Below are 24,005 nucleotides of genomic sequence, written 5' to 3'. Positions count from 1 at the left end.
AATTGAGATAAAAATGGTGATATATAATCAGGAACAGATGGTATTTTTGTGGTAGTTTTAGAAGTTAGGAGGAAAGAAAGTGATACAGATCTGGAATATTTTAAGTGTTTTAAAAGGAAGGGAAGCTCCAACATATTTGAAATGGCTATAGTGGCTGTATTACCTAAAGAGTATAAAGACCCATGATATTTAGCTTCATGTAGACCCATTTCAATTCTAAACCATGATTATAAAGTTTGTCTGTACTAGCTAAAAGAGTGGCACAGGTGTTGCCAGAATTGATAGACAAGGATCAATGTGGTTTTGTGGAGGTGAGTCAAGACATTTGACAACAGTAATATAACAGTGATGATCCAGAAGGAAACAATGTAAGAAAATGCCACTATTGTTGGTATGTTTTGATGCAGAGAAAGCATTGAACAGAGCAGGCTGGGAATTTGAGTAGAACAATGAAATTATTTGCATTCCCTGGTAATATAAGGTTAATTAGTATGACATATTGAAGGATTGAGACAAGAATTAAAGTGGAAGGGTTCTTCTTGGATAAGTTGCATTTGTACAGAGGAACCTGGCAGATGTGTACTTTATTTATTTTATTTATTTTTTATTTTATTTTACATTTGTTGACCGGGAGGATCCGACTGGATGCATGTCCATTTTCAGCGGAGGCCCGGGGAGAAAAGCTCCAAAACACAGGTTACAAAACACTTAACTAAACAATGAAGCAAAATATACATTCAAAATAAGAGCATTCTAACTTATTCTTTCTAATTTATTTTAAATGTAAGAGGAGTAGGATAGTAAGGAGATGTAGAATATTCATGAGTTATAGACAGTTATTACATTCTAGAGTGGACTATCCCGGGTTTAGGCAATGGCAACTTCGCATTGAGCCCAGATGAGTTTTTAGCTTAGCTTTAAATTGACTTAAAGTAGAGATGGATATAATATCATGGGGAAGTTTGTTCCAAATTTTACCTGCAGCGTTGGAGAGAAGGAAGTCTCCAGCAGAGTTATTACTGTACTTTCCCCTTTGCTTTATATTTAGAGCCATTTGCAAAGCAAATAAGGGACTAAGAAATTGCAAGAATATAGTTAGTGTTGAAATCAAGAAATGTTGGATTTATTTGCAGATATTGTGTACCTAATTAGTCTTCTACAACACAGATGTCCTTTTCTGGATTTTACAGTAGCTATAGCCATAAATGATGTACCCACATACAAATTGGTTTAGCAATATCCATGTTTATGGGGACATAATAAAATGAAGCATTTAATAGTATGGATTAAAAGGGTTTCTGTAGTGGCAAGTAAGAATATGTGGGAAGCAACTAAACAAAAGATAACACAAAAACTGAGAAATTGGAAGCTGTTTATGTATAGAAATATATACAGTGAACATGTTGAGTCCCTTTAGTTTTATGTGTGGGTTAGGCATATTTTTACTGACCAGAGTAGAAGTTGTAGACAGAGAGTCAAATGAATTTATCTGTGAGGGAAAAGGACAGTAGTTAAGTTGAATAAGTTCATCCTTCCAGTAGAACAAGGTAGTTTAGGATCTTTGGCTGGAAGTGTTTGCATAGGTATTTTATACCGCAAGTGGACATCGAAGAATTTTTCATCAGGTAGATAGTAAATGGAGGTATGATAGGGAAGAGGTAACTAGGGACATGTGTTTTGGGAGTGTAATCAGTTGGCATATTTTAAAAATTCCCGGTGGAGGACTCATTCAGAAACATTGAGTGAGCAAATGGCTGTGACTATTTTTTTTTTCTTTTTTGAACAAGGAAGGATCTGAATTGCCTAGATATTGTAAGACCTTAAGTTTGATCCTGGTAGCTGCCAAAAAATACTACAAAATGAAAAAGTCTACTCTAAACCAACTATGTTTGAAGTATTGCATAAAATAAATGGAAGATGGATATTTAGAAAAAGGAATGATCACATTACATAGAAATGTATGGAAATTGTGAGAACAAATGCAGAATAATACTCAGGAGGAGGAGTGAGGTTTAGGGGAAGGCAGGAATTCAGCAGTTTGTTGGACCAATAGTCATAAAGAAAATATGATGTATAAAATATGTAAATAGAAAAACGTTTATTACTTTTCTGTTAATGTATGCATACCTCTGTCTTTAATAAGCTAGGCAACAAAGAAAGTGTTTGCCATACTAAGGGAGCATGTGACAAAAAATATCCAGAGATCCTATAGGGGTATTGGAGAGAGTTTAGAAATATTACAAATGTGGAAACAAAGAAAATGCACGTGGAAATATTTATGGAAGACTCTATTAAGGCAAGGTTAGATGAAGGTGATGCTCCACAGTTGATACTTAAGATAGCGCTGAGATAAAAATTTATGTATACTCTGGCAACGTGATAGTCTGCAGGAATAGACGTTCATGTGGAAGTTTGAAATATTGTAGGGAAAAAGGTAAAGAGGATCTGGAAGTGTTTTTAAACCATTTTAAATAGTAGGAGGGAAAAGTATCAGCATCTTGGAAGAAAGCTGTGGTGGCTATAATACCTAAAAAAAACTCACCCTTCAGACCCAGCCTGATATGAATACATATTAAATTTAAACATAATTAAAGCGTTTTATAGTGTCTAAGAGAATGGCAGGTGTGTTGCTGAAGTTCATTGATATGGATTAATGTAGTTTGGTTGAGGAGGTGCAAATAGGTTTTGACACCATTAGTGGAACAATGATGATTTATAGCGGATCACTGTAAGAATACCACAATTTTGATGCAGCTTTCTGTAAAGAAAGCATTTGATAGTCAACTGGGATTTTGAGTAGGGCAGTGGCAGTGTTTACTTTCCCTGTTAGAATAATGTGGTTTATTATGAGGATGTTTGACGGGCTGGAGGCAAGAATTAAGTTGGGAGAGTTCTGACAGTCTGCATTTGAACAGTGGTACTAAGTAGGAATGTTGTCTTAAGAAAATAAGGGGCACATTCAGTGTTGTAAATGGTATGCTAATCATGAAAAGTTGTCTTTATTTGCAGATATTATTGTAATTGATAAATCCAGAAGTGGACTTCGGTGTTGTGGAACATTTTGACATAGATTTAAGGCTTTTTATATGATATTATTGAAGATGAAGCAAAACCTATAGTGGTAAACTGTGTCCTCACGTGAATGTATTTGGCAATACCCATTTTTATGGTTACATGACAGGATTTTTATGGATACATGACAGGAGTATTTAGGTGTGTGGATTAAAAAAGGATTTTGTTATGGCAGTTAAAATATATGTGGGAAGAGACTAAACAAAAGATAATGCAAAAATGGAGAAACTGGAAGCTTTTGATTATAGATTACAGTCAGTGAAAATATTTGGTCCCTTTAGTTTTTTGTGTATATGTACATGTCTGGATATCTCTCTATATATAATGTGTGTGTGTGTATATATATATATATATATATATATATATATATATATATATATATATATATATATATATATATATATCTTACACAATGTAACGTGTACATAAAACATGTTTGGATATGTTGAGCAGGTGTTGAGTATTATAAAGAGTTGAAGGAATTTATTTAGGAGTTGCAGGACAAGATTTAAGGGAGTTAGGTTGATTCTCCCAATATAACAAGTTGGGCTAGGATTACAAGACTTGATAAGGATATTTTACAGCTACACAGATAAGACTTTTATAACCTTTGCCTTTTGTAATGTATATATTGAAGTGGAAAGGAATTATGATGAAACAGGAGAGTTTGAGAGAAATGAGGAGAGGACAGAGTTTTAGATGCAGGTTCTTAAGGAGAATAACTACCATGTAGAATTTTGTAGTCATAAAGTAACAGAAGATATTCTAAAAACTTACCAGCACGAGTATAGAGGGAAGATTTTGAAAACAGGCATGCCTGCAAGTAGGTGTATAGAAAGTGGGCAAGAGGGTTCAAGAGTTTATTGAACACAATTAACAAAGGAATCAAGTTATTTGCAGCAGTTAACTAGAGAGTAGATTGTGCTTTCTCTACAAGATATTGGTAATATCACAGTATAGGCAGAGAAGAGGGCAAGGGAATGCTAAGTGAAAGATCAGCACTGGTAAAGATTTTAGTTCAGTCTAGGACAGAAGATGCTGTTAGTGGAGCATGTAAAATATTGAAGGATAACCAAGAATCAGTCAGAGAAGGTTAGAAAAGATGAGAATTGAGACTTGAAAGAATGTACAAAAGAGCAATAGGAGAACATCGGTCTGTCTCACAAGTATGCAACAAGATCTGGAGGGTTTAGGATTTTTGCTTGGAAATGCTTGCAGACAGGATTTTTGCTGAGGTAGCTTGCAAATGTTATTAATGTGGTGGGAAAGAGAGGTGATTGGTGAATTGAGTCTAGGAGTAGCTGCTGCTGCTTTCTGAGATTGGCTTGACAGATTGAGTCCCTTTTGCATACCATACCATCCAAGGGGTTGGCATGCAGTGAGCTGTGAGATAAGTATGCATGACTCCACATGTGATAGGATTCAAGCCCTGTCTTCCGCCGAAGACCTCACTTCATGTGGTCCCTGGTTTCCTTGTGATCCTACCATAGGAACATGAACCAGACACCCACTTCCTCATCCTTCTACACCAAGGGTGCATCAGCAGGTAGCTGGACTACTAACTAAACTTGGGTTGCTTGGATTATAGTTGATGGTTTACCCTTCTGTCTGCTGAGCTGGCATGAGGATAAAAGTATGCATTGCACATTCTGGTGCTACTGTTTAGTCTTTTAACTGTATTGAAAATGGTGTGTGTAGTTTGTAGAGCAGTAGAACATAAGCATTTCAGGTAGGTGAAAAAAGTTTGTATTTTACAGGGCATTCACTGGAACTGCCAAATCACTTGTGACATTGTGTTTAATTTATTGACACTGATCTAGCTTTTTTGTTTGTTTTTTTAACTTAGTGTTGTACATTGATTAGGGTTTATCATTTACCAAATAACCTTGTGATTTTTCCTCTTTCGTCAACAGACCCTCTGTGTTCCAGCAGCCAGTCATCTTCTTAGGAGCAGATGTTACTCATCCACCAGCAGGAGATGGCAAAAAACCATCTATTGCTGCAGTTGTTGGTAGCATGGATGGCCACCCCAGTCGTTATTGTGCCACAGTTCGTGTACAGACCTCTCGTCAAGAGACTACACAGGAGCTTTTGTACAGTCAAGAAGTTATCCAGGATCTTACCAACATGGTGCGAGAACTGCTAATTCAGTTTTACAAGTCTACCCGCTTTAAACCTACTCGTATCATTTACTACAGAGGTGGTGTTTCAGAGGGACAGATGAAACAGGTGTGGAAAAGTCTCTCAACTAGTGTATTAAGTGTAAAAGGTTATAGAGATGTATAGCATTGTGTGCTAAATTTTAAATTTAATTTTTTGCTGTGACTCATTTTAAATGTGTAGAGGATGAATGAAGTATGAAATAAGCTGGACTGTAGTCTTAAGCAGTGTGGTGGTACTTCAACACCCAAGTACTCGTGTGTGTGTGTGTGTGTGTGTGTGTGTGTGTGTGTGTGTGTGTGTGTGTGTGTGTGTGTGAAAATTAAGTATGCAGTTTTTTCATTTAGATTTGTCTTTCTAGTCACAGCATCAGTTAATTTACTTGCCACTGCCTTTCTCTGTGCATGAGGTGTAATGGAATGAAAGCTGCTGAATTCTGTTCATCTGTATGTCTAGACAGTGTTACAAAGTAATACCTTTAATGCATTTTTAATCACATCTGTATCATGCTAAACTTGTGAGCAAATGCACAATGCTTACTAAAGTTGTAATTTCTGCAATGCCGGTGGCTTAGTAGCACATTTGCATTTGATGCCCATAAGATCCCCTTTCTGTCTCTTAATTCCTCATCTGGGTGATAGGTAATATAGGGGGCCAGTGGGAAGGAGGCATTATTGAAGGCAACAGCAAGAAAAATGCACAAAAGATCCTGTAATACCCTACCTCCCATGTACGTGCTTCTATGCTGAGGAAGGTGAGGCATGAAAGAAGGTTTATGGCACTGTGGGCAGTCCCATACTTCGTAAGTGATTCAACCTGGCAAGCAACCTCGACCCATCAACTTCAAGCACAGGAGATAGTTTCCCCAGTCTTCACTGGAGAAATCTGATCTCCCTGTGTGCTTTCTGACTTTTTAACCCTTTCCCCCACCCTGAGAGAGTTCTGCAGGAGGCAATTATTGATTCAAATCCCTCTCTGCCTGGCTACACCAGGGCCAGGGCTACTAATCAAATTCCTGTAACCTGGGTTGCAGTTGTTCTGATGTTGCATTTGTTATATAGCTCAACATCACATCATTTTTTTTTTTTTTTTTTTGTAAACAAGAAACCTATTTGTCATGTATGACGTAGGCAGTAATACATTTATATAAATGAAAACAAAACTATACTGACATAATTTTAGTTGCAAACATTGTATATCCCTTATCTATCTCATTGTCAGTCAAGCATATTACATAGCTCGTTCAAATCTTGCCTTCTTTTAAACCTCATTCCTCCTCTGCATGTATTGTTCCAACAATTCCCATTTTTTTCTGTGTAATTTGTTCCTACCCTTTTCTAAAGATCCCAATTCCAGTTTTACCTCTGTTACTATACTCACTACTTCTAGTAAAGTTGGCTTAGACTTTGATTTCATTTTCTATTAATTGCTTTTTTGCCTACCACCATAATTAGTCTGCTAGGCCCTACTTTGTCTAAGCAGTTCCGATTCTGTATCATAGTTCAAAAAATAATTTCCTTAGTTACACCGGTTTGTTCACCCAGTATCTGACAGGGCAGTCTGCAGGGAATCTTTAAAGTCTGCAAGCTCATTACACTCCCAGAAATTGTTCCCAGTTACCTCTTTCTACCCTGTCACACCTCCAGCATTTGCTGTCTGAGGAAAATTCTTTGGAGTCTACATGGGGTATAAGAATACCTATGTAAACCCTTCCAAGCAGAGATCCCAAATCTTCTAGACTTTGTTGCATATTTGGGAGACATACATATACCCCCCCATTATTTCTTTGCGAGTTGCATATCCATTCTGTCTTCCCAATTCTTTCTAACCTCCTCTGATTCTTACTTATCGTGCAATATTTTGTATGCTCTACTAATTATTCCTTTCTTAAGAGCAGCTTCTCTTCTAGATTCTACTAAAAATCTCTTAGCAGTGCTGGTCTTTCATTTAGGATTCCCCTATTTATTTCTGTTTGCCAACACTCTTATCAGTCCTTGATAGGAAAGGCAATCTCTATCCTGCAGTCCAAATAAATTCTTTGCCTTTTCCCATTCTAGTACCTTTCCTCCTCTAATTTGCTCCCAGTACCTTGGTTCTTTTGCCAGTGTTCTTCAGTAAATTCCAGCCCCCTCTTACCTATTGTGTGCATCCCTGATTGCAGTCATCTCTCAGCAGAATCTCCTTTCTCCATTCCCATGTTGGCTTAGTTCTTAGAATGCTTTCTGCTGCTTTATGCATATAATCTGTATAGTTATTTTCCTTAAGGATCTACATCCAAAGTCTCAGTCTCTCCTTGTTTCTTGAGCTTCCCCTATTTCATAATCACCCGTTTCCATGTTGAATCATAGGTTTCTGATTATGTTGTGTCAGAGCCTTAACTGCGTAGCTGTGAAATACATTGTCAAATCCAGTAATCCCAAACTACCCTGTTCAGTTGGAAGAATCGGCTTATCCCACTTGACACTTGCCGTCTTCCCGTCCCAGATAAAATCCTTCAGCTGTTAAACTGCTATTCACAACTTCTGCTCTGGTTGATAAAAATATGCCTGACCTGTGTATAAATCTAAAGGGACTAAAAACATTGCAGCTGCTTGTATCTTGTTATCCTTATAACAGAGCTTCCAGTTTCTCAGTTTTTGTATTATCTTTTGTTTAGACTCTTCTCACATATCCTTAGCTGCCACACCATAATCCTTTTTCATCCCTACTGCTAAGTATTTCATTTTATCATGCCCCGTAAAATGGATATTACTGAACCAGTCTGTGTGTGTGTGTACATAATTTACAGCTATTTCCTTTGTTTTAGGTTAATTTAATTTTGTATCCCGAAAAGATTTGAAACTGTATCAAACTGATCTGGAGCACTGAAATGTCTTTTTTCTGCTTTTATCAGGTATAAACTGTCATTTGCAAATAGTCAGATTTCTTGACAACCATACCAGTTATATCCTTGAATTTTTGAGTCTTCTTTTCTTTGCTGATGATTCTAAATGTAGCACAAATAACAAAGGGGAAAGAGGACACCCCTGCCTGGTTCCTGCTCATAGAGGACTCCACCAAATTTAAACAGAAATCATCAGATAGGAACCCACCCATTTTAATTATCTTCCAACATCACAGCAATTGAGCAAAATCAGACAAGACCAGGATAAGGCCAGAGATGCATGTGGAATGGGAAAGAAAAGAAGTCCTAATCAGTAGTGCACTTTAGAGTTGGAACATACCTGTGGATATCAAGAGTATTTAGCATCAGGCTTTACTTTAAAGCAGTGAAATAAATGATATACAGATAACATTAGTGTGGTTAATTACTTGGATCTATGTTGAGCTGTAGAATCTGATTCATTATGTAGTCCAAGCTGGTCCCACATGCATTAATTGTTGGAGAATTCTCTTTTCTTACAGGCAGATGACTTTGTAGTCAGGGACTGCCAGGCCAGTTTTATCCCAGGCTTTTGCACTGCATTTATTTGTAAGCATGAGCATCCCAACAAACTTGTGACCTAACTTTTATAGAATGGGGAACTGGGTGACATACTTTTAAGAGCAACAGAAAGTAAAATCATCTTCTTCCCATAATTAAGACAAGCCTTTTCAGCTTCATTCAGGAAGTGTTTAACTTTAGACTTGTTGCAGGAATATGGGGCCACTCTGTTGGACCTAACTGGAAAGAGCCACCATTGATCACCACAGTCTAGGTAAAAAAGGAGCTGTACACGTGATTGGTAAATGCAGTATACAGCAGACATTGTCAAAAAGGAGTTGCATGGATGCTGCTGATGGAGTGCACATCAGATAAGTGTATTTCTCTATATTTGCTTGTATAATGAAAGACTTTGTTAGAGAAGCAGGTTCCCCTATCTAAGGCAAAATCCCTTCCTTTGTGCAGAAAAGAGAGCTTCCTGTGCTTAATGAGCTGAGTCACTCTGATTTTTCCCATAGTCTTAAAACCCCATCCTTCCCAACAGAAGAGAATCCTTTAATGTACAACATTAGATGACGGTTACAAAAGCTTAAGCTATATGGGTCCTACCTACTGCCACCAACCATCTTTTCAAGGCTTGAGTACCCTCCATGCAATGTAACTGTGAGGAGCTCCTATGAAAAGACAGAGCACCAAACACCTTGGGGCTTTCTTGACACTGAAGTGCACTTCATCTGTCTTCCTGGAACTGTCAGCTAGTGATACAGGGAGTCTCTCGGAAAAAGAAAAGTAAAAAAAAATGGGGCTTCTCCTGTTGCTGCTTCAGTGGACAGGAAGTTTTGCTGGGATTTGCTAGGGAGTTCCTCTTCAGAAAGAGTGTTTCTTAACTTTCTAACTCTGAAATTCAGTCAGAAGAGCAGAAATTGGAGGGTGAATGCTGTGCTTCAGGATTTTATAGTCAAACTGAAGATTCTGAGGAAAGTGTTGCTTTAGAATTCCTTCCAGAAGACCTTTCCTTTTCTAAATCTCCAGCTAAACAAAGTTTTTCAGTGAATTAGAATGACATCCCTAGTACTCAGCAAATGTATTATGATTTGTTACAGTTGAATATTCCTCAGTCTGCAACTGTTCCTCCTGTTTCATATGGTTTAGTGAGTGTTTTCTCACTGCTTGCAGTTTACCTGAAAGCCTCCTACACTTAGGGTATATGTTGAGTTATACAGGGTGCATCATATTCACAAATACTTGTTTTCTAATCCTAAACCTGACCCTGCAGTTTCTTCCCTGTCTGAAACTGCGTCTAGACAAATTGCCAATTCTAATCAAATTTCCTCATTAAGGATGGGAAAGATTTTGACATATTTGGGAAGGAAGTTTATTCTGCTGCTGTTGTTTTAACCTTCAGTGTTAACCATCCCTTTTCAGAGTTAAATAATTCCTAGAATGCATCTATTGTATCTGCTTCTCATGCTGTTAAGTATACATTAAAGTATCCTTTTTTAAGAAGAACATATTTGTTAAATTGTCTTGTATGACAGGCAATCATATGGACATAATTGTAGTTGCAAACATTGTACATCACAAACCATGTTGACATACTTGTTGCAAACATTATACATCCCTTATCCGTCAACATTACCAGCTGCCTTTTAAACCTCGTTCCCCCTCTGCATCCATTGTTTCCACAATTCCCATTTTTTATGTAATTTGCTCCTACCCTTTTCTAAAGATCATATTCTAGTTTTATCTCTGTTGCTGTATTCTCTACTTCTAGTTGGTTTAGACTTTGATTTCCATTTTCTAGTAATTGCTTTTTTTGGCAGCCACCATTAGACTCAGCAAGGCTTTACTGTGTCTGGGCAATTCCAATTCTGTAGTGTAGCTCAAAAATCATTTCTGCATCAATTTGCTGACCCAGTAACTCTGACAGAGCAGTCTGCAGGGAATCTTTAAAGTTTGCCAACTTACTGCATTCCCAGAAAGTGTTCCCAATTACTTCTCTCTACCCCATCACACCTCCAACATTTGCTGTCTATGTGAAGAAAAATTCTTTGGAGTCTACTTGGGGTATAAAAATACCTGTGTAAACACTTCCAAGCGAAGATCCCAAATATTCTAGACTTTGTTGCATATTTGGGAGACAGACATACATACCCCCATTGGTTTGCAGTTTCTTATCCAGTCTCTCTTCCCAATCCTTTCTAACCTCCTCTGATGGATTCTTATAGTGGTCATGTAATCTGTTGTATGCTCTACTAATTTTTTTTATAACAGCAGCTTCTGTTCTAGATTCTAATAAAAACATTACCAGCACTAGTCTTCTGTTTAGGATCTGCTTAATTCTTTCTCTTTGCCTGTACTCTATCAATCCTTGATCGGGAAGGCAATCTCTATCCTGCTGTCCAAGTAAATTCTTGGCCTCTTCCCATTCTGTTACCTTTCCCTCTCCTAATTATTTGCTTCAAGTACATTGGTTCTTTGCCAGTTTTCTCCAATAAATTCTGGCCCCTCTTCCCTATTGCCTGTATCCCTAATTGCAGTCACCCTTCTAGGCAGAATCTCCTTTCTCAATTCTTGTGTTGGCTTGATTCTTAGAATAAAAAAAGAGCGCAATTTGTGAGTGCATTTTGTGAGAGCATTTTTCGCAGTTTTTTGGATTTAATTCTTAGAATACTTCTTGCTGCTTTATAAATATAATATTCTTATTCTGGATGGTTATTCTCCTTAAGGATCCGCATCCAAAATCCATCTCTCCTTGTTTCTTGAGGTTTTCCCCCGTTTCATCATCATCCCTTTCCACTTGGAATTATAGGTTTTGTGTTTGCTGTGTATAAGAGCTTAACTGTGAACCTCTGAAATACCCCTTCAAATAAGGTAATCCCAAACCACCACCTACTGGAAGAATCAGCTTATCCGACTTGACTTTTGCCATCTCCCCCCCCTCCCGGATAAAATATTTCAGCTCTTTATTAATTGCTGTCCATAACTTCTCTGGTTGATAAAATGTCTGACCTGTGTATAAAACTGAAAGGACTAAAACATTTTTACTGCTTGTATCTTGGAATCCAAATGCATATAACAGAGCTTCCAATTTCTCAGTTTTTGTATGATCTTTTTAGTCTCTTCCCACGTATCCTTAGCTGCCATACCAGAATCCTTTTTAATCTGTACTCTCCTAAGTAATTTTTGTCCCCATAAATATGGATATTGCTGAACCAGTTTGTGTGTGGGTAAATAATTTGTAGCTACTTAGTTTTAGCTTCATTCATTTTTTATCCCGAAAACATTTGAAACTGCCTCAGAATGTTCCACAATACTCTGTAATGTCCTTTTCTATTTTTATCAGGTATAAAATATCATCTGCAAATACAGCCAGCTTTTTTTGACTACCATGCCAATTATATCCTTAAATTTCTGAGTCTCATTTTTTTGCCAGTGGTTCTAAATATAGTGCAGATGACAAAAGGGAAAGAAGACACCCCTGCCTTGTTCCTCTGCTTAAACAAAAATGATCGGAGAGGACCCCACCCAGTTTAATTCATGCCTCCGATATGGCATATATTCCTCTAATCGATCTTATAATTGTATCAGGAAAAGCAAATGCTTCCATTGCCCTGCTCATGAAGTCCCAGTCTATTGTCAAATGCTTTCTCTGAATCAATACCCACCAGTAAAAGTGGTACTTTCTTACATTCTGCTTCCCTCTGGATCGTCAGTGTTCTGTTAATGTTGTCCAGGGTTTGCCTCCCCTCCACAAAACACACTGATCCATATCTAGCAATTGTGGTATCACTTTTGCCATTCTTTCAGCCATTTTCGACAAGCACTTTATAATCATGGTTTAATATTGAAATGGGCCTCTATTGAGCTGGATCTGATGGATCTTTACCCCCTTTAGGTATTACGGTTACCACCACCTTCTTCCAGGATGCTGGTACTTCTTTTTTTAAAATACTGTTAAAACCTTCCAGATCTTTTTTCCCCTCCTAACTTCCTGTAGATTGGTTATACATATCTCATTTCTTCCTATCCTGTTAGTAATTGAGTCTCATCCACCTCTTACTTTGGCATATTTAATTCTCCCATAAGCATTTCCATTTCTACCTTTTCTTGATTTTCCATATTTCTCTGCTTTAAACAAATTTTCATAAAATTTCTGAAATATTTCTAATACTTCTACAGGGTCTCTTATTTTCCTTGTTTTAGGCTCCCTAAGCTTAGTGACTGCCCTTTCCACTTTCTGGTGGCCGAGTTGTGCTGCAAGTTTTTGTGCTCTAGAATTATTATCAAAAAACAGTTGCTTAACAGTAAGCTTTCTAAACTCGTGCATATTGTCTAGGTAATCCCTTGTTTTCTGGTGTTGTTCGTGTTTCACTGTTGCAGTCATCACATCTGGGTTATCTGCCTGCAGGTAGCCCACAGCTGGCCTGAATACCAGTCTCTTGGGATTTCTGCAATGGATGCTGTCGCTTCTTCCATGTCGTCAGGGGTATAAAACATGCAGCCGATGCCATTACATTAGTCTTTCTTGCCGTGCGATGCCGGAAGCCGAAGCAGTTCACAAGTGCCGGTCGGCAGACTCCTGAAATTTTCGTTTGAGTTTCAGACCTGAAGTTTTCTAAAAGATAAGTACCCCATTGGGGATCCTTTTTTTCTTGCTCAAACCAATGTCAGAAAAAAATAGTAATTGTTTTGCCTGTGGAAAGCAAATACCTCATAGAGATTTTCATTCTTACTGCATCACCTGTTTAGGCCCAGACCATCACGTCCCCCGCTGTCAGTTTTGTGCCTTGTTCAATGCCCAAACTATCCATCATCGGGCAATTTTTGTAGCTAAATACTTTTGCTCTTGAGCTCCGTATTCTGAAATGGCATCGGTAAACCATCCGACTACCGATCTTCCAAAAAAAGTAAGGAATAAAGACAGAGACGTACTTCATAGGTCCAAAACTGCTGACGACGCTACCATTAAGCTAGTTGCCAGTCCACCGGTACTCAGGCGCTTTCGCAGCCCCTGATACCTGCTTCTGCAGATTCGCAGGCCGCTACTGAGACCCATTCGGAGTCCGATATGCTGCGAGATGCTTCTTCGACTATGGAACCTGCGGATGTCTCTACCTTGGATGGTTCCGGAGCCGCTGTGCAGTCACAGGATTCTGAGGGTGTATTCAGGCCTACCGATTTTCATATTAAACCAATGACTGTTTCAAGCCAAACATACTGAATTTCTCAGGCGTAAAGTTTGCACTACGCCTAGGAAACGGACTACCAAAGCACATTCTCGGGCCTCAAAAACAGATTATATTAGAATGACTGAAGACCTTATTACCTTAATTAGGTGAATCCAGCCTTCCCCTTCAGAGACCTAGAACTGATTTTCCTTCTGATTCTTCTAATCAGGAATCTGATATCTCTGTTCCTTAAAATAAACAGTAACTACTATTTATTTATTTATTTAATTGTTGCTAATGTTTTTACACACATACTTATACAATTGTTTGTACATACATATATATATATATATATATATATATGTGTGTGTGTGTGTGTGTGTATATATATATATATATATATATATATATATATATATATATATATATATACACACATTTTATTAGCAGAAGTTGATTAACTTTATTGCAATTTTTGTGTTTTTAATTATATGTACTATGTTTTGTGTCAGACAAGTAATACGAGCTTTTTTGAGATGCATATCAAACTACATATACTCACTGCATTGCTATGATAACTCGTTGCCATGATTCATTGCTATGACAATTGATTGCTAATTACAATTCAAATGGGATTAATTGGTATTTAAACAAGGGCTAATTGAATTACAGTTGATTCTGAGGAAGTCTCGGGATACGAGACGAAAATGCGCTAAATCTGTTTTATGTTTGGTGTGTTACTGTTTTTATTAAATTTCTTCGGCTGTGGCTCGTGGGTCTTATTTTTGGAATATCATTGGAAGATTTGTGGAGAACAACCTTTATTGTACTGGTTAGCGGAAATATTTATTTTTGGTCCTGAGTGAGTTACGAGGTGGCTTTTGGAGTTTACAAGTTTAATTTTGCTGGTCGGTTACGAGGAGTCCCCAGTTATGGAAAACAACAACTCTTTGAGTCAACTTATTCGGGTTATTCAAACCCATTCACAGAGCCCACAGTCATTAACTGAGCAATTTGATTAGAGCACTTTCATCCCTTGTGCTCAGGGTAGTCCAGTGAACCAAGACATATCGGCGGTGACATCAGGAGTAAGGGAAGGAGGAATATGTACAGCCAGCCGAGCCAGCAATGGTGAACGAGATTATGGGAACGCTGTTGGTAAAGGAAGGGCGAGAGTTTTACAGTATTCAGGTGAAGCTCCTGAAAGTTTGCATAACGCTAACCCATATGGACTACCAGGTATTAAATAGAGGATTGAGCTTCATTCCTGCTCAAATTAGTGATGTATCTACTTTGTTAACTGAACTACGTTTTTTCACCCGCAACATAGCGTTAGCTTTGTTTCATAAACCATCTAATTTGAACAATGATGTTTTAAGTGAGGGAGTGGGTGCGTTTGAATGTTATAGAAAGAAAAGCACCTTTTCACCTGTTTTACATCCCTATGTTGAATGTTTCCTTAAGGCTTGTGAAAACGACCTATACAAACACTATGATAGTCTTGAGCAAGGCTCTAAAATACTTTTTCATAACATCTCCAGGGAAGAAAGATTAGCAATGAATGCCCTGTTGAATGACAAAGAGGTAACAATTAGACCAGCAGATAAGGGAGGGGGTATCGTCATTCTTAATACAACTGACTATATTGAAAATATGGCTACACTTTTAAATGATGACCTTACCTATAGAGAAATAGACAGGAAGACAGTTGATAAGTTGGTATATGAAGTGCATCATGATTTGTATGACATGATGGTAAATAGGCAAATCAGTTATGATTTTTATTTGTTTTTGTTAATTGAACATCCGCTTATACCAAGTATCAAGGGGCTTCCCAAGATGCATAAGGGTATAACACCACCACCCCTTCATCCTATTGTTGCAGGACATCAGTGGGTCACAGAGAACATGTCTATATTTGTTGAAAATAAGCTAAAACCCATAGTAAATAAAATCAGTACCATTTTGAAAGATTCCTATCAATTGATTGACCATCTTAATAACATACAGGGTAAGATTCTAGAGAAACATCTACTAGTTACATTAGATGTTAAGAGTCTTTTTACGGTGATACCCAATGCATATGGCTTAGAAGCCATAAGACATCTATTGAACGTCTTTGGCCTTTATAATAACAGTGAACAAATCTTATTAAATGCTCTACTAGAATTAGTACTTACAAGAAATGTCATGATGTTTAACAACGCCTATTACTTACAACAGTGGGGGGTAGCCATGGGCACCCCCTGCGCCAATTCATATGCTAATTTGGTGGTATACGAATGGGAGACTACTAGTCTGTTTCCACATATAGAATTTAACAAAGTAATAGCATACTTCAGGTTTGTAGATGATATACTGATGATCTGGGATGGGACACCAGAGCAACTTGAAGCTTTTATTAAAGATCTAGAAAGGACTACAGATTTTCTGAGATTTTCTCTAGAATATTCATATTCAAATGTTAACTTTCTAGACCTAAATATTAAAAAATCAAAGGCAGGTAGGGTAGTCACATCTCTTCATAGAAAAGATTGTTGGAAGAATACATTACTAGTACATGATAGCATGCATCCTAGGTTCATCTTTTCAAATATAATTAAAGGACAGTTCAGTAGGATAAATAGGATCTGTCAAGACAAAGATGAACGTGACATTGAATTTGACAAACTTGAATGTCTCCTCCTAGACAGAGGGTACAATCAGGTAAATATAGCACATGTAAAAGAAAGATTTATTAATGATGAACAACCTAAACCTAGGGTAATGCATCATTACTATTATGGCTATGGACAGTACAAATCCCTAGAACAAAAGCAAGTAAGATGTATTATCAGCTACACAAGTGATAACAAGTATATCACTGATATAATTAGTAAAAATTGGTCGATTTTGACAACTAGCGATGAAATTAGGAACTTAATAGGAAGTAGAGCATCATTTACATTTAAGAACATGTTAAATCTGAAAAGGATTTTATGTAATGAGAGGTTCAATGACAATACTATTAGTAGTGCCATTAGAGGCACTATTCCCTGTGGAGGATGTACATCTTGTAAATGGGTATCTACCGATAAAAAATTCTCTAGTCCTGAATTGTTAAAGGAGGTCATAATTAATTGTTCAGCTAGCTGCAATGATACAAATGTTGTTTATCTAGCTACCTGTATGTCCTGCCCTGCTTTTTATGTGGGCATGACAACAAGGAGGCTCAGGGATAGGATACAAGAGCACCTGTATGCAATAAAAAAGAAGGACCAAAAGAATGCATTGTTTAAACATGTTTCTGAATATCCAGACCATACCTTTGCCTTCAGAGTTTTACAAAAAAGGACACCTAACTTAAGAAAAGGTGACAATTTCAATGACTTAGAGAGCCTGGAGCTGAACTGGATATTCAGAATTAGAGCACATAAATACCCTGGCCTCAACAGCTATGTTAGTATCAGATCACAGCTAAAGAAAAGGAAATATCATTCGTAAGTGCCCTGCAACATATATGCATATTCCTTTGGAGTTTCTGTGTGCTTGGTATGGCTATTTAATAGTTAGATGCATACTATTTTATACATTTTTTTACATAACATTTAGTTTATATAAAGCTTTGTTTTAACTCAAAAAATGTATGCTTATCCAGTACCACATACATTTTCTTTTTGACCACATTTTTTAGGTGATACTACACTGATTAAACTGTAGACACGACTTACTGATTATTGTAAGAAAATGCAATCTTCTCTGATAGGTTATTTAATACAGTCTTTAAGTATTCGGTTCTTCATTCCCTATACATTTTGATACAGACTTTATTAGCTACTGCATTTTAAGTCACTCTACATGTCTCCTGTTTTTAGGAGCTATTCCAATTTTATTTTCTAGTACTTTCTTATTCAATACCTAATAGTTTATTTAATGAGTTTTTGTAGAATGTATATGTCTGTATAGAATATGAATTTTTCTTGAAAAGAATATTAGTAATAGGATGAGACACTAAAATGTATATTATACTTTTACAATATTCAGGTCTCTACCCAATTTTGCTGTTCTTAAAAAAGAGCAGTAATTTTATTTATCACTTTTTAATTTTATTTCATTTTATTATATCTATTATTACATGTTTATATATTATATAGCAATTTGTGCTACTGGTTACTATGTACAAGTTTGATCCTCTTTTGGATCTATATACATAAATTTACATTATGTTTTATATGTTACATCTCTAGTATTCCTGCACTAACACACTTTATATTTTTTAAACATTTATGCTTATTTATAATATTTTGTTAAACATAACTTATAATTTATGATGAGTAGATGAGTATATACAGATATATTATTTAAATGCAATAAAACATTATTGTAGTTTAATTGCTATGCAAAAAACAGGAAGGAGGATTGGTTCTTAGATTTTGTCATGATTTGGATTGTATATTGAGATTATTTGTTTAGTCATATATAGGCAGTATACATGAAATATATACTATATGTAATATTGGTTATATATATTTTTTATTGTAGCTCTTAGATTTGTTTGAGATGAAATATAATTATTCATGGTAGCTTTTTCCACTAAATAATATCAAGTATTGAAAAACAAAATGTAAATTCTATGTTTCTGCTTCAATATGAATATATGTTAATTGTATATATATGCTCCAGCACATCTTGGTTCGTTTTGTTTTGATCTGAGCTGATGTGCTGTGGTTGCAAGGAATACACATTTCTTTTAAGAAGCATTTTGACTTTAAGATCATAATTGATTCATTTTTTGGATCAATTAACCAATTAACAGATATAGTTGAATGATATATAAGTCAACAGTGTTTCAGAGTGTTTTAAACTTGTCTGAAGAAGCGTGCATTTGGCAGCACGCGAAAGCGCTTACATCCTGGATTTTATGTGAATTAAAGCTTTTGCATCAATCGTGGTGTTGGTCTACTTCTTTTTTACTACTATTATGGGAACGCTGTTGGTAAAGGAAGGGCGAGAGTTTTACAGTATTCAGGTGAAACTCCTGAAAGTTTGCAGAAGCGTTTGGACACATACAATAACATCAATTTTGTCGAGTGGCTGGACAAGTCTTTTTCATCTATGCCAAGGGAGACTGAAAGAAGGGTGCCAACCAATGCTTGTTTTAAAGACAAATGTAAGACATTTAAAAATGAATTAACCAGGTACAGGAATTTGGTTTTGGACAATTGGTATTTAACCAAATGTATAGAACAGAAAATTGTAACGAAAGGTTTAAGACTTAATAAGTTTCCCAACAACACTGGTGGGAACAATGAATTTTCTTGATTTTCCATATTTCTCTGCTTTAAACAAATTTTCATAAAATTTCCAAAATATTTCTAATACTTCTACAGGGTCTTTTATTTTCCTTGTTTTAGGCCCCCTAAGCTTTAGTGACTGCCCTTCCCACTTTCTGGTGGCCGAGTTGTGCTGCAAGTTTTTGTGCTCTAGAATTATTATCAAAAAACAGTTGCTTAACAGTAATCTTTCTAAACTCATGCATATTGTCGAGGTAATCCCTTGTTTTCTGGTGTTCTTCGTGTTTCACTGTTGCAGTCATCACATTTGGGTTATCTGCCTGCAAGGTAGCCCACAGCTGGCCTGAATACCAGAGTCTTGGGATTTCTGCAATGGATGCTGTCACTTCTTCCATGTCGTCAGGGGTATAAAACATGCAGCCAATGCCATTACATCAGTCTTTCTTGCCGTGCCGTGCCCGAAGCCGAAGCAGTTCACAAGTGCCGGTCGGCAGACTCCTGAAATTTTCGCTTGAGTTTTATTCCTGAAGTTTTCTAAAAGATTAGTACCCCATTGGGGATCCTTTTTTCTTGCTCAGACCTATGTCAGAAAAAAATAATTATTATTTTGCCTGTGGAAAGCAAATACCTCATAGAGATTTTCATTCTTACTGCATCACCTGTTTAGGCCCAGACCATCACGTCCCTCGCTGTCAGTTTTTTGCCTTGTTCAATGCCCAAACTATCCATCATCGGACAATTTTTGTAGCTAAATACTTTCGCTCTCGAGTTCCGTATTCCGAAATGGCATCTGTAAACCATCCGACTACCGATCTTCCAAAAAAAGTAAGGATAAAGACAGACATAATTTATAGGTCCAAAACTGCCAACGCCGCTACCATTAAGCTAGTTGCCAGTCCACCTGTACTCAGTGAGGCGCTTTTGCAGCTCCTGATACCTGCTTCTGCAGATTCGCAGGCCACTACTGAGACCCATTCGGAGTCTGGTATGCTGCAAGATGCTTCGACTATGGAACCTGCGGATGTCTCTCTCTTGGATGGTTCTGGAGCCGCTGTGCAGTCACAGGATTCTGAGGGTGTATACAGGCCTACCGATTTTCATATTAAACCAACGACTTTGTTTCAAGCCAAACATACTGAATTTCTCAGGCGTAAAGTTTGCACTACGCCTGGGAAACAGACGACCAAAGCGCATTCTCAGGCCTCAAAAACAGATTATATTAGAATAACTGAAGACCTTATCACCTTACTTAGGTGAATCCAGCCTTCCCCCTCAGAGACCTAGATCTGATTTTCCTTCTGATTCTTCTGATCAGGAATCTGATATCTCTATTCCTTCTGACTACCAGGACATACCCTTATCTACCTATGAGGATTCTGATGCAGAGTATTCCATTCCCTCTGCTTTCCCTCCAGAAGATTTTTCTTTTGGTGAAACCCTGCATAACCTTAGGAAGCATTTTCGCTGGGAAAGCCAGGACTACTCAGTCCGAAAAGAGACTCGGGGAATTTTTAAACCTTCCTCAGCACAGGCCTCTAGCTATCCCTCCTGTTCTGGAGATTGTAGATGATTTCTTGGAATCCAGCCTTACCCCGGATACTTTGCCTCCATCTCCCAGGAAACCTGGCAGGTAGTATATAGTACCTGACTCTCTCAAATTCCTTTTCAAGAGTCGTACTGTGGATCCAGAGACCATTTCCTAAGGATCAAAAGGCATTAAGGCTACTACTGCCAAGAATCCTACCCCTTCTGACAGGGATTCTAGGGCTTTATACAGATGGGGTAAGAAGGTATACACCTCTGCTACTCTGGCCTTTAGGGCTTTAAATTATCAGTTTCATATGTTAAAGTAACAGCAGCATATTATGGAGCTAATTAAACAGAAAATTATGTTGATTCTTGACTGTGCAGAACACAAAGATTTACAAGAGTTAATGCGTTCTGCTGACCAAGTTTGTAAACATTGCAGTGTGGTTTTGCTGCTTTAGAAGCATCTTGTAGTGCTGCTTTCACTGGGTCTGTTCTTAGAAGGCTTGGCTTAAGGAACAAAACTTGCCAGATTATGTCAAAGCAAAATTACTGGATCCACCCTTAAACCAAGAGCACCTATTTGGCAATAAAGCAGAAGAAGTTCTCAAAAGGATGGAGGAGAAAGCTAAATCTATGCAAACTGTTAAAGATTTCTTACAAGTACAACCACCTAGATTCAGTAGGCATTGGCCTTCAAAGAACTGGTCCTTTCCAGTCCCTTCCAGGCCTTCAGTCCAAACCCAGAGGCAGCAGACCACCAAGACTTCAGTCTCAGGTTATGCACAGATCTAAGCAGTGTGGTGCTCCCACGTCCAAAACAGGGAGTAGTAAGCCACCCTTCCTGCGGTAACCTTGCACAATGACTTATCTTTAACTCCCCCAAGCCTTGCTCAAGTACTTGCACCTTTAGTAGGAAAACTCACCCTGCATGCAAAAAAACTGGGAATACATTACCCAAGACAAAGGGGTTTTAAACATTGTTTCCCTAGGATACAGATTCCACTTCCACTCACTCCCTAAGTGGATGGTCAAACCTCCCCCCAAACCAGTGGGCGGAGGCCCAAAAGCAAGTACTTTCTCTCCTCAGCATCAAGGCTATTCAACCTGTCCCAGCAGAACAAAGGGTGCAAAACTTTTCAAGTGTGTTCCTGGTTCCCAGAAAAGAAAACTCCTGGCATCCTATCCTGGATTTATCTATTCTCAACACCTTTGTGATGGTTCCAAAATTCAAAATGCTAACTCTTCAACAGCTGGTTCCTATGCTAGCCAAGGATGCCTGGCTGGCAATCCTAGACTTAAAAGAAGCATACCTGCACATCCCCATAAGGGAATCTTGCAGGAAATACCTTCACTTCAGGGCAGGCTGTATGCACACTCAGTTCTCTGCACTTCCCTTTGGCTTATCTACTGCGCCCAGGGTATTCACAAAGTGCCTAGCTCCAGCCATTGCTTTTTGCAGGCAGAGAAGTATTCAGATTTATCCATACTTGGATGATTGCCTGATTCAGGTGGAAAGTCTGGACTTGCTAATACAGCACCTGGCATTTGTAAAGAGACCTCTAATGTCACTGGGGTACACCATCAATGAAAAGAAATCACACCTAGTACCCTGCCAACAGATTTGATTTCCTGGGAGCAAACCTGAACACAACTTCCCAGATGACATTCCTCACTCCAGAGAAACAAATTTATTTGACAACTTACTTCAACCTACTGGCCACCAAAAGCCAGCTATCTGCAAGGAAAGTACTGCAAGCTCTGGGGTTCATGGTCTCTTGCATTCTCTTAATTCCGTATGCAGGACTGTATATGAGGAAACTTCAGTGGTATCTAAAAAGTCTATGGTGTCAACATTCTCATGACCTGAAAACAAAAATTCCTATCACTCTGTGTCTAAGGGCAGAGTTCCTTTGGTGGGCAGAGGCCTACAACCACAACAAGGGACTCTCTCTCACTCTACCCCCTGCTGCCCAAACCCTAACAGCAGACACATCAGACTATGCATGGGGGGCTCACATGGCAGGGCAGTGCATTCAGGGCAAATGGAACCCAAAGCAGATGCACCTGCATGTCAATCAATAAGAAATGTTAGCTGTACAGAATGCTCTGACAGCCTTCAAAGGCCTTATTCTTCCAGGACAACTATTGGTAAAGACCGACAACACCACAGTTATGTTGTATGTAAACAAGTAGGGGGGAACACATTTCTACCCATTCTGCAGACTAGCCATGACTCTGTGGAACACAGCCTTGAGCAACTAAGTGCACTTACAAGCTCAGTTCCTGCCAGGCAAACTAAAGTCACTGGGAGACTACTTAACCAGAAATCTCATGGACCCACACAAATGGAAACTGGAACCCAAAATATTCAAGCTTTTGGGGAACAGATGGGGGACACCAGAGGTGGACCTGTTTGCCTCCCCTCAGAACTGTCAATTGAACAAATATTGCACCAGAAATCCCCAAAGCCAAGCTTGGAATGTGGATGCCCTGTCCTTTTCCTGGGAAAGCCTCTCATTCTAGGCCTTTCCCCCTCTGCTTCTCCTCTCAAAGATTCTACTAAAGATCAAACAGGACAAGCCATGAACAATCCTGATTGCACCAGACTGGTCATGCCAGCACTGGTATCCTCTTTTGCGCAGTCTGACAGTGCTACAACCAATGCACCTGCCTCAGACCCCTTCCCTGCTGTCACAGCAGGGGGGCCAAATTCTGCACCCTCCGCCTCAGACCCTGAACCTTGCAGCCTGGCTAATGTCCTGAACTCACCTCTAGCAACCCTCAGTAAGCAGGTGCTGGATGTCATTCTTGAGACAAGGAGGCCTAGTACTAGAAAATAACATCCAGAAAAGTGGAAAAGATACTGTTCCTGGAGCCAGTCTCAAGGGATAGGCACAATTGTGCCCAGCTTACCTCATTTACTAGATTACTTAATAGAAATGCTCCACAAGGGCCTATCCTTCTCTTCAATTAAGATTCATGCCTCTGCCATCTCAGCTCATTATAATACTGAGCCACCCCTTTTGTCTCATCCTCTGGTCAAACAGCCCTTTAGAGGGGCCAAAAATTTAAGGACCCCCCCCCCAGGAGAGCTCCAACTCCAGCCTGGGACCTTAACTTTGTATTGGAAAAACTTACACCCCCCCCCCTTTGAATCAGCTGCTACAGCAGAGTTGAAATTCCTCTCATGGAAAACAGCTTTACTTCTAGCAATCACTTCAGCAAAAAGAGTGTCTGAACTGCAGGCCCTTATGGCAGTGGAACCCTTCATTATCTTCCATGCAAACAGGGTTTCCCCTCAGGACTAACCCATCCTTTATGCTAAAGATGGTGTCTAGTGTGGCTTTAAACCAGTCCATTCATTTGTCTACTTTT

The 24,005-nt window shown here is 38.3% G+C and overlaps 1 protein-coding gene across 1 annotated transcript in view; it reads left to right on the top strand.

Moving 5' to 3' along the window:
* The window catches only part of AGO4 (argonaute RISC component 4), a gene marked incomplete in the record, with an annotated part of 1,401,134 nt that overhangs the window by 1,075,444 nt on the left and 301,685 nt on the right, over positions 1 to 24,005 (top strand). The window contains 1 exon segment of the mRNA XM_044059958.1: positions 4,986 to 5,303. Coding sequence (XP_043915893.1) covers positions 4,986 to 5,303 — 318 coding nt within the window.

The sequence above is a fragment of the Protopterus annectens genome, chromosome 1.part2, assembly GCF_019279795.1.
Source record: "Protopterus annectens isolate FY-2018-M chromosome 1.part2, PAN1.0, whole genome shotgun sequence".
NCBI classification, from domain to species: domain Eukaryota; kingdom Metazoa; phylum Chordata; order Ceratodontiformes; family Protopteridae; genus Protopterus; species Protopterus annectens.
The sequence above is the reverse complement of the archived record's forward strand: the minus strand, read 5'-3'. Positions and strand labels throughout refer to the sequence as shown.